The 12259-nt window shown below is 43.8% G+C and overlaps 1 protein-coding gene across 1 annotated transcript; it reads right to left on the bottom strand.

Moving 5' to 3' along the window:
- Window positions 1-1619: 1619 nt before the first annotated feature.
- On the bottom strand, window positions 1620-12023 carry tdrd5 (tudor domain containing 5). Its single transcript, XM_082511090.1, is given in 19 exon segments — window positions 1620-2205; window positions 3168-3345; window positions 3450-3557; window positions 3651-3713; window positions 6586-6720; window positions 6798-6989; window positions 7176-7242; window positions 7331-7540; window positions 7641-7843; window positions 7997-8103; window positions 8328-8490; window positions 8724-8780; window positions 9036-9119; window positions 9381-9556; window positions 9719-10025; window positions 10297-10499; window positions 10590-10833; window positions 11744-11799; window positions 11802-12023. Coding segments are annotated over 19 exon segments (2742 nt in total). The 5' UTR covers window positions 11923-12023; the 3' UTR covers window positions 1620-2137.
- Between the last annotated feature and the right edge of the window lie 236 nt (window positions 12024-12259).

The following is a 12259-nucleotide window of genomic DNA, read 5'->3' as shown; positions in this document are numbered from 1 at the left end:
CAAAAGTAACCTCGATGGTCCTGATGGTTTCCAACGTTGCTGGCATGACAAGCAGATCCCACCTGAGGTGTTTTCTATGCGCCACAGTGGAAGGGGCTAAGGTCAAATGGTGCGACTCTGGGATCGCCACCATTTGACCTTAAAACTGAAGAAGCTTCTCAGATGAGAGGCTAAACGTCTTCAAGCAACTTAAAGAAGTCCAGACGCTTTTCTTTCCAAGCTCCTTAGGCTACAGTACACAATGCCCGCAGGACAAGAGACTTCTTATAACCTCACTATTTTGGATGATCCTGCATGTTCCCCTGATCTAAATCCAAGTGAGAACCTTTGGGGATGGATGGCAAGGGAAGTTTACAGAAATGGACAACAGTTCCAGGAAGTAGATGTCCTTCATGCGGTCGTCTTCACCACTTGGAGAAATGTTCCCTCTCACCTCATGGAAACGCTGGCATCAAGCATCAATGTTTTCAATGTTTGAAGTGATCAACAATAACGGTGGAGCGACTCACCACTGAGTTCATGTTTAGAACTTCTGTTTTGGGGGGTTTACAGGGTTTTTTTTGGTGTGGTCCTAAACTTTTGATCAGCTGTAAAACAGCCTGTTTCAGTTTAAGTGTCCCACCTCAGCAGCGATGGCGCGCTGTGAGAGATCCTGCTTATGCAGTTCAACAACCCGACCACGTTCAACAAGGGAAGGTTTGTTTTCCTTTGCCAACAGAGCATCATGACAGTGAAATGACAGAAAATGACAATGAATCCACATTTTTGCACAGATTTGGCCTTTCAAAGGCAAGTGGTCCTAAACATTTGATCAGCTGTAAAACAGCCTGTTTCAGCTTGTTTTCAATAAATTGCTCAAAAAAATGTTTGTCTCACTCCCATTTCTTCTTGTTGCATGTTGAAGCTCTACGTTGAACCTTGTTAAGATCCAACCATGCAAAATAGGATTTTGGGGCCATTTTTTAAGTGGTCTTAACCTTTTGATTGGGACTGTACCTGTTTGCATCTGTCTATATGACTCTTGAATGCAGCAGCACCCAAAACCTGTGTTTTGCAATGGGTAAGTGATCCTCATAAGTGAGGGCATTGCACTGAACTTGACTGTATTAAAAAAAACAAAACAACAACAAAAACAACAGAAACCTGAGTCAGTAAGCAAGGTGAGTGCAGCTTAAGTGTTGTGATGAAGGTCGCAGCGACACTGTGCTGATGACAAAACCAGTAAAGAGAAAAGCAGAGCAGGTGCAGAACTACAAGTCAAACAACACTGAAAAAACTGACAAGAGACATTTATGAACTAGTTTAGTGAGCTAACGTTTGCAAACGATTAAAAGAGTTTGAACAATTCAGCCTCAGCAGACGTGGATCCTTCAGTGAATCCAACAAGAAAACAAGCTCCGTCTTAGCAGCTTAAAAATACCAAACCGCTAGTATTGAAAACAATTGAATCCACTTTTATTTTGCTTCCTTCCTAGCTGTAATAATCTCCACGATCATCATCTCGTCCAGCTCTAAGACGTCTTAAAATATTCCATACTTAACAAAAAGTGAAAATGTCCCAGTTTTTGCTGTGGCAGGCAGGATGAAGGAGCCAAATGCAGGACTCATACACAGAACAGTAAACTCAAAGCGGCAGCTTTATTCGCTGGGAAAAATAATCCGTAAAATAAACTCACAAAAATAAAACTTGAACATAGAAACTAAGAACTAAACACTGGGAGACTAGAAAACACACAGCAAACAGGGAAGGATGCGACAATAGACAGAGGAAAACGCAGGACTTAAATACACAGAGGGATAACGTGGGAATCGGACACAGCTGAGAGCAATCACACATAACGAGATGTGGAGGAAGCAAGACTATCAAAGTAAAACAGGAAACAGGAGACGGGGAGTTGACAAGGAGAAATAAAGAATATTAAACCAAAAACACAAACGCTGGGTCGCCTGAACAACAAGGGTCAGATGAACAGAGTTCTCTAAAAATATTAAAGCAGTCCAGGCAATAACATTTATTTTTCCAAATAAAATTCCATCAGTCATGACATGTTTTTGTCTTTGTTCACAGTATTTAAAAAGCTTTAATTATGTAGGAAAAAAACAGCAACATGTGTTTACTGGCTGTGACACTCTCAGCCTATCTGGACCCAAACAGAGGAAACGTGACGCCAGATTTCCGAGGGTACCGGTGAGAAAGGGGTCCATCTGGAAAACAAAGTCCGAGACTCACATTTAAAACCATTTCTGTGAATCATATGTCCTACACTTTAAAATAGAAAAACTCTTTAAAAAGGGAGAATTTCAATAAACTTCAGGGCACGCCATCAGTAAGTCGGCCAACTTCAGTGTGACATGTTTTTGGGATGCACTCAAACTTCTGCATGTTTGTAGATAAATCCAGCACTGTATTTATTCCTCCCCTCACTGCACAAGCGCCTGCATGGTGGAGCGGCGGTGTATCGATATCAGGCCAAACGCACAGAGAGCAGCTTGTTGGGTCAAATAGCTCTGGTAACAGGTCTAATTGAATCTATGTCAGGTTTTCACTGCAGGTGCATCCACCATAGCAAGCAGCAGGGTGGAAATCAATACCCCCTCGCTCCATCCATGAACACACTAATTTCATTGAAGGCCAGTGTGTGTGTGTGTGTGTGTGTGTGTGTGTGTGTGTGTGTGTGTGTGTGTGTGTGTGTGTGTGTGTGTGTGTGTGAGTGTGTGAGAGAGAGAGAGTGTAAGGGAGATGGAGCGAATGAGGTACATATGTAGGTTAATGAAGGTCACTGTTTAATCTCATTACAAGATGTGTGCACGTGCAGGAGAGATGAGGCTTTTTTTGTGCAAATCAGGACCTTTGTTCTGTAATGAGAACAAAATGTTAACTTATTCTTTCCAAAGACAACTTCTTGCCACAAATGCAGCAGAACTATAATTCATTATGAGTAATGGGTGATGATGTAATCTAGCATTGACTACAAAGTGAACTAAAGTTCAGAATCACAAACAAAGCTTGAATCTCATCTCTACAGAACAAGTTATTTATATAAATGTGACGCAGTTACTCGGATCCAAGACTGCATTCTTTTGCTCACATGACTTGTGTGCATATTGTGGACTTTAGAGAAAAGTCCACAATATGCACACAAGTAAGTCAGTGTGTGCATCTGTACCCAGAGTACCATCCTGAATTTGACCCAGGGCAGCAGTGTGGAGGCTCAGGGTGCTGAGGATTAGAGGAGGTCTGGTCATGGAGGGGGCAGAATCCTTAGGCTGGTGCAGCACCTCCTCTGGTCTCATGGAAGTGGGATTAATGACGGGTGGAGCTGGTGGGGCAGTCGGACTCTGTGTCTGGGGAAAAAATTACATTTTCATTAACAGACTAAAAACAACTCCTCCCCCCTGCAAAAAAAAAAAAGTAATCGGTATATCTAATATTCTTCAGATGATCTCACCGTGAGGTCAGCTGTGGTCATCTTTGTCTGAATGAGATCTGGAGGTGTCAGGGGGCAGGTGACGGTTTGGTCTTTCAGCAGAGCGTTGAACGGGTTTTTCTCCTTAGCCTGAACAAGTTGTAACAGGAAACAACCACCATCAGTCTTTTAACCTCAGTGGACAGACAGCCGTGGATGAGGGTCAGTGCCAGGTGCTCATACCTGGATGTGAGGGACAACCTCGCTATCCCAGATATACTCCAGGGCAGGCATTTCATCTTCAACCTGGTACATCAAGACAAAGTATGCAGACCATAAATGTTAATTTACAGACACATTTTTAATTGAAAATAAAATCTATAACTGGAATTCAATTTAGTTTTATTCATACAATCACAACAACAGACTCCTCAAGGCGCTTTATATTATAAGGTAGATCCTACAATAATACATACAGAGAAAACCCAACAATCATATGACCCCCTATGAGCAAGCACTTTGGCGACAGTGGGAAGGAAAAACTCCCTTTCAACAGGAAGAAACCTCCAGCAGAACCAGGCTCAGGGAGGGGCGGGGCCATCTGCTGCGACCGAGAGCTGTAAGAACCGTACAGCTTACTGAATACGACTTTTATGGAGGAAGGCCACAGAACGATCACCCTGCAGGAAAAAGAGGACCTACGTAACACTCCAAACAACACAGTTTCAATTTCTTAGGTTAGCTTCAACGCCGCGACCTGGTCTGTGTAACACTTCTGATCTCAGATTTTAGGAAAAGAGAACCTCTGAGCATCTCCTCACTTTGTAAAATACGATGTGACAGTGAGCGAAGCGCCAACATCTGAGCAAGAACGCCTGCTCTCAGTCAAAGCCAAACAGGCAGCTCAGTGTGAGGATTGCTTCGATGAGCCACCTCATCAGTCCTGTAAAACTAGCTGGTTAATAAATGATGGGAAGAAAGCCACATCTATAACTTCAGTGTCTCTAATGTCACTAGCATATGAAAAATGTGTGTATAATATATAAAATATACAAAAATACCAGTCAAATGCTATTTGGACACGCTGTAACGCTGTCAAATCTTCTTCCCAGTATGTTCAGTTTAACAACTTGCTGCTCATTAACATAAGAGAATAACAATCTTGTAATACAATATCCATTAAACACTCACCGATTGGCTGCAGTCTTATTTATAGTCCAACAACAAGCCGTGACCTTCCAACAGCCCAGCTATACATTAAGCAGCGTTGACTGCAACTCTCCCTTCAGCGAGATGACATGTGTGTTTGAGCCAAGTGTGTACACCAACTCTGTGTGTGTGTGTGTGTGTGTGTGTGTGTGTGTGTGTGTGTGCGCGCGCGCGCTGCAGCGGGCCTGCAGCAGTGACAGTATGGCTGCAAAGATAAGAACTATGGACAGTGGAGAGTAAAAGCTTTACATGAATGTGAGAAATGAATGCAATGAGAGGCAAAGACTGCATTCGCAGATAACAGACAACAACAGCGTAAAGCTGCAAATCTATTTAAAAAAAAAACAACAACATTTAAATGACAATCCTGGGAGTATTTCAGTCTTTAAGGACGCTGTACAAAGAGCAGCAGTCGTTTGGTGCTGAGCTCGAGTATCAGCGTTTAACGCAGGGCAAATATCTGCTCTTTGGACGGGAAGTGCTCAGGAGGAAGAAATTAATCTTAATTAAGCTAATGAAGTTAGAAAGCTGAAGATGTTGTTCCCAACTGATTAAAATTGAACACCTATAAATAGAGCTGGGCGATATATCGAGTTTTTAAAAAATATCGATATATTTTCATACGAGATATAAGATGTGACAACATCGTTTATATCGATATAGTCTATGTTACGTTATAATTATACTTGTGGAGCCACAAGTTTGTCTCTTTCGTCCATTTTTGTCTCTACGCTGCGTTACTGGGCCTCGCCTCTCCTTCACTGAGCACAACAACCCCTCCCCAATAGCTTCACCTGCAGGCAACGACAAGATGAACACGGCAAATCTCCGTTAATGAGTTACCGCGGATCGCCCCGTGCATGGGGCTGGACAGCGTCAACATGTTAGCGAGCTAACGACCTAAAATCCTTTCATTTTCTCAAAACTCGACAGTGCACCTTATGTGCAATCTGTCAAAAAATGTTTTAGTATGACTTTGGTCAGCTACGGAGCTGCACCGCTTGATGGACTGTCGGAGCATTACGGCTGAGCCTCGCGGAGTGATACGTACTGTGCTTCAAGGTAATATTACCGTACTGTGTGTGTATAAGGACCATAAATGGCACCTGTAAGAGACACGGTTACGAAGCGGATTTCAAACTCCAGGCTGTCAGTCACACAGTAGAACTTGGGAACAGAGCAGCTGTGAAATCTGTCTTTGTTATTGTGCTCAGCGTCTTTTAGTTTACATTTTGACTGCACAATTGTGAGCTTTTTGTTATGCACAAAAACAACATTGTGTTCTTTTATTTATGGAGCATGATTATTTAATAAATGCTGATAATTTATTCTTGAGTAATTTCTTCATGTACATCTATGCTGTATGTTAATAAAAGTGCCTGATTGACATTGAGACACAGCTTTGACTAAGAACTCTCTTTTTGTTCTTACTTTATGGCTTAAAAAAAAAAACAAACAAAAAAAAACCCGAGATATATATCGTATATCGCCATCCAGCTAAAAAATATCGAGATATGAATTTTGGGTCATATCGCCCAGCTCTACCTATAAATAACACAAATGTTAGACGTGGGTGCAAAACTCAACCTTATCCAACAGTCTGAAACGTTATTCTCTGCATAGCTGTGGCCTTCTAATGCACCGCTGTGTGTTTTCTTTATCAGTTTACAATGAAGATCTATATTTATGCAAAGAGAAAACACACTAAATGGAGGCATTAACCACGTATGCAGATGAGGTGGTGTTGGAGGCTATCCCAGCTGACGCCCAAAGTCAGCTAAATGCAGCTGGATACATGCGGATATACAACCATAATCTTTCTAACAGTTTTAAACTAATAAAAACATTTTTTAAAAACCCAATAATATTACCCAGAAACATAAAATGATCTTTTGCCAAATCTAACAACATCCCACGGGGCAAGAGCACTATAGCCCTGCACTATGTTTCTATGAGACCAGTGTGCTACCTTCAGTTTGTCCATTATAGACTCTTCAGAAGTGTCTCCTGGCTCTGGGGATGAAATCATTTCCTCCCTCACCTCTGGCAGGTCAGCCACCCCCTCTCCCAGGTAGAGACTCACTGGTGTGACCTGACAGCTATCCTGTTAAAAGAATGATAAACTGCTGCTGCTGATCATGATTATGGTACCAAACCAGTGTTTTTGTGGGTGCTGCTCACTGCTGCAGGGCTGCAGGGTGTCCCATGGCCTTGGCTCAGCAGGACAGTGTGGATGTAGATGTCATCATCAGTATGTGTGTCACACAGGTAGAGCTGCAGCACGTCTCCACTGTAACAATCCAGAGCGCCCACCAGGGTGCGATCACAGCACAGTTTCTGGAAGTCGGCTGTTGCCCCAGGAGTCCAGCTGCCCTGCAGGAGACCAACCACAACACTCATTTATGAATCCAAACCATAAGAGCACTGAAAGCCAAAACATTCAATTAAACCATCACAAGATGGCTGAGACGCTGGCATTACCAAGGCACTGGTGCTGGAGTCTATAGAAAGGCTTGTCTTTGTAAGGAAACTGAAAATTAAACTAAGGCACAGACTCACAGAGGTGGGTTTAATTCCAGCAAGTGAAGATGGGACAGCTTGTGCTGGAAGAACCGAATAAGCCGACCTGGGAAACAGCCAGATAAATTTATAAAATATGCACACATCTCTTTTTTTAAATCATCCTTTCAACGAGAGCTTGCAGAGGCCCCTACTTGAGGAACTTGAGGTTGGCGGTTGGTACCACTGTCAAATCACCAAAGTCCACATAGTACACCTCCACTTGAGTGGGGGAGATCACCTTATGGATCACCACCCGGTAGAACCACAGTCCGTCAGGTGACACGCAGCAGACCTGACCCCGTCGAACAAATCTCTGGGGAAGGCGATAGCACTCCGACATCTGAGGACAGGTGTAGCATCGTCTAGGAGACGAGAGGAGGAAAAAGAAAAAGATGGTACTGATCAGAGTAGGCACGGTTAAAGAGTCCGTACAGTAGCTGCTGCTGCTAACACATGCACCACCTCATCGCAAAGATCATGTTCTCCATAGCTCGGGCCTCCTCAGTCTCGCTGAAGCGAATGTAGAAATATCCGGGTGACTCCACCCGCTCCACCAAGACTTCCACCAGCTCTCGAGCACAGTGGCGCGTCGGTGGTTTGAGAGGCTTACTTTGGAGGGCGTCGAGGGGTACAGCAGGGCTGAGATGCACCGGAATTGCAGAAATCTACAGACAAACACACAAAAGGCACTCGATAACATTTAGCTCCTCTTACAGGCTGTAAAGTGCAGTTCAGAGTCATCACTTTTAATGTCCGTGCATCAAGCATCACTGATTACTTGCTTTGGTCAAACCACAAAAAAAAATGTGTTTTCAAACCATTTCCTTGTGTGTGTTACTGGTAACCAGCTCGTTGTTCTCATCATCTGATGGTGGGACAATTGGAAACGTCTGATCATCATTAAAACTCTCGCTCTCTTTTGAGTCTAGAAACAGAGACAAATACATTTCCTGCTTGGTTGAAAGTCATAACTGCACAAATATGCTCCAACGTGTGAAATCCACACGTGACTGTAATTCGTGACTTTACTGTGAACAAACATAAGGAAGAAAGATGTGGGTTAAACACTCATTTATATTTACAGTAACACTAAATAGTCATTCCTCATGTAAGCGGGCTGAAGCAAACGATGCAATGATAAAGACACACCTGGACGTGTATTCTCAGTATCACGTATGGTCCTGATTATCCAGTCTTGTCCACTGCCTCCCTCTGCTGGTCTTAGGTGGAAAGTGTCACTCATGGCACCGATGAGTTCAGTGACGCTAACAAAGCCGCTCTGCTGCAGAGGCAAGTCCTCGCCAAAACACCTCTGGGAGGAAAGAAAGGAGAATATTTAAGATTCCCGAGAAGATGAGTGTGCATCTTTTATTAATGTCTGCTGTGATCATGGGCGACCTCCAGGGTGGGGGGGAGCCAACAGTGTGTGTGTGTGACAGGTTGTTTCTATTAGTGATTAGGATGGCTCTGCTTCTAACATCCTGGATCAGTTTGATGTTTAGAAAACTCTCTGTTAACAACACAAACATGCAAACTTGTTTTTACCTTGTACTCTGCTGGCAGTTTGTGAACTGATAATCCGCCGTCCGTCTGACCTATGACCTGCAGAGTTGTCGACATGTTAATCATTTTCAAGACATACTTTCTTTAACATCTGTTGACCTCTTACGGTCATCTGTGATTAATACGGCGATTTCAGATCGACGACAGGGGCTGAGAGCGAGTCGTATACTCGCGCGTCCTTTCCCCCCCACATACATGAACTATAACAGCACTTGCAGACTTTACACTTGTTATGCTTGCATGATTAAAACTGGGCTCAAAGACATATGCTGATAAAGCGGTGCGAGGTCTCACCGCTCGTAGTTTGTCCTTCAGCTCCTGATTGATGGTGCCAGCAACTCCGTTCTCCAGGATCTGCTGACGAAGCCCCTCCTCCAGCTAACATCACATTTAAGAAGAAGAAAGAAACTGCACTTAACAGATACGAGGTATACCAAATAGGATTTCTCACCATTACGTGACAGGATTTAGTAACAGCACTATTTCTGATTTTTCTGCTGTAGTGTGCCTGAACAATTACACCCCAAATGTTTGACCAAAACCAGAGTCTTTTAGGCGCCACAGTTTATCCAGTGAGAAGCAATGGAACATTAGACATTTCATATCTGAGATGGATTTCAGCTGCAAATGAAACCCAACCTGGAGGACATGGTTATCAAAGAGCTGAATCTCTGGGGAAAGCTGAGCTTTGGTTTCCTGGTTCTTCTCGTCCGCCCCCGGCTTGCTATCGACGGTTCCCGGCTCACTACGGGCAGAATCCAAGGAATTCTGGGTAGATGTCTGGTTCAGAGATGTTGGTTTCTCTGGAGCTTCAGCTGAAGAGGACGCAAAGGTGTTTCAAAATGCAGACTAGTGCAATAATACAAAGCCAAATTTCTCAGTTTCATTTCATTTACATGGCACCAAATCTAACAGTTAGAAGTGCAAAAAACAAACAGAGCGAAACAAAACTACAAGAAAAAGCCCAAAGGACGAACCTGGAGGTGTTTTTGGCGACTGAAGTTTGACATCTGGCCTTTCAGAATCTGGCCTGCATGTCCTCGGCCATGCTGGTTTTATCAGTCCACCCCTCTTTGTTGAGGCGGGTAATTTGAGCAGTGGCCTAGGGATCATATGCTCCCTCAGGAACACAAGTGAGCCAAACCTGCTCTGGCTAATGACAAGCATATCTGCCGCTGCCCCCAACATCTCTCCAGTGGAGTAGAACCCATAGCTGCGAATGCAAAGCGGTCGTCCAAAGAAGCGCCAGAAAGAAGCCTCCAAGTCGGATAACCTAATGGGACCCTGAGAGAGCGGCCGCATTATTACTCCACTGAGAGTACGGTGACAGAAGAAAGAAAAGCCTGTCAGGTATCTTCTCTTCAAAATTCACGTTAACAGGCTAGACCTTATAAAGTGCAAAAAAAGCCAACAATCTGTGCTCTCATTTTGCTCATGCTTCATTTGAAAGATGCTGTGCTTATACCAAGCAAATAAACCAGCTGCAAAATCTACAGCAGGCTTTAAAAGCCCAGGTTATAATGGACACAAAACATTAAACACATTTCATTCATACTTGTGAGAGCAGTATTCGCAGCTCCGTCCTCAGCTGTGCAGGGATGGCTGGAGGAGCGGGGCCTCTTCTTGGGAGGACCACATAGTGGGACACAGAATGAGTTGGAAAGTAGCGGGCACCTCCCCTGCTGACCTTTTTGTTTGGCTTAGAGCGCTGCTTGGTCACCAGCTCCTCGATGCGTCGAGTGGTCTCGTGACCAACAGCTGCACAGGAAACCAGAGCGAGAGTGTCAAATACTTAAACCTGTTCAAGAGTTCAAAGACAAGAGCGCTGATGCCTTAATGAGACGCTACCTTTTAAGAATATGCTCCCATCTGGCCTGAAGTTAATGGACACCACATCAGGCATCTGCTGACTCATATCCAAAATGTTCCTGAAGCCCAGGACTTTCAGGGGCATCGAATGGCCCAACATGGTGGCGTAGTCTCGTAGGAGCTCTTCCGGAGCTAAACCATTCTTGGATGAAATGAGCAAGGAGCGAACTTCCTTCTTCAGTTGAGCCAAAATGTTCTCATGGTTCATCTTACCTGAATACATCTGGAAAACACAGCAGCTGGAAGTCAAGAACCTGGCATAGAGGAGAACCGCTGACACCCTACCTTTCTCTACACACAAAACCACTTTACTAAATATGATTCTACAATTTAAGTGTGAAGGCAAACGCATGGCTTTATGTTTTTTGCGTTTAGGTCCACAGGCTTGCCTAAAACAGGCTAGCCTAAAACAGGCTAGCTTAAGTTAGCTCCTGCCTTTAATTAGCTTGAGTTAGCTCCTGCCTCTAATAGCTTTAGTTAGCTCCTGCCTCTAATTAGCTTTAGTTAGCTCCTGCCTCTAATTAGCTTTAGTTAGCTCCTGCCTCTAATTAGCTTTAGTTAGCTCCTGCCTCTAATTAGCTTTAGTTAGCTCCTGCCTCTAATTAGCTTTAGTTAGCTCCTGCCTCTAATAGCTTTAGTTAGCTCCTGCCTCTAATAGCTTTAGTTAGCTCCTGCCTCTAATTAGCTTTAGTTAGCTCCCGCCTCTAATTGACCCCAGGATGTATGGCAACAGGTGTATGGAAATCCCGAGGACATTACAAGGGTTAATTAGCTGGACTTAGCTCCTGCCTTGTGAACCAGAAACGTAGAAGTCGCAGGAGAACATTAATGCACAGTCTTAAAAAACTGTCTTGTCTTGTTATAAAATCGTTCAAAAAGCATCTTTAGCCTAAGGTTTAGTTACCAAAAAGCATCAAAATGCTAACAGGACAGTCTCACCTGTCGGTAGCTGCGAGAGGCCGAACCTTCTCTCTCCGCGCGCCTCTACTTAGCAGGACTTGCTAACGATACAAATTCAGTTGCCAAAGCAAAAAACAAAACAAACAACAACAAAACAAACCAACAACTTTAAATTCGAAGAAGCCGAAAGCCGTTTTAGTCAGCTGCCTAGCTAATAAACTGTTACTCCTTACCTTGACACTGGTCCCACAACAACAAAGAAGAAGAAGCACCGCACGTACAGGTGGGGCGCAGAGCACTTTGTCCCACCCACGTACCGAAACTGTCCACCACAGTTTGATTTACAAAAAGCCAAAAGACGTTTTTCCAGTTTTGTCATTTTGAGACTCACAAGACGAATGGATGGGTTCATAGAGTAGAATAAAATGCCTTTTATTGTCACTATTCACTGTACAGTGAGATACAGAGCATCCCCACTCAGTGCAGACGTGTGGGAAGAGAAAGGGCGGTGAGGTGCACGGCTCTGCAGCATATGAACCCTATTCAAAAATATAAAATGTAAAAATATACAAATAAATAGTCGTATATATTTACAGTGTGGGTTATCACACGTAAATTACGCGGTGGTAGTCTGTGTAGAGCGAAGTCCTTGGATTGGTGAGTGGATGTGTTGTCAGTCCATGTGGGAGTTCAGGGTGGTTTTGGCTTTGAGTCTGATGCACCTGTAGCGCCTACCTGAGGGAAGCAGG

This window comes from Aulonocara stuartgranti (assembly GCF_965226115.1).
Source record: "Aulonocara stuartgranti genome assembly, chromosome: 17".
In the NCBI taxonomy this organism is placed as follows: Eukaryota; Metazoa; Chordata; class Actinopteri; order Cichliformes; family Cichlidae; genus Aulonocara; species Aulonocara stuartgranti.
Note: the sequence above shows the minus strand (reverse complement) of the source record. Positions and strands in the feature narration are given on the sequence as shown.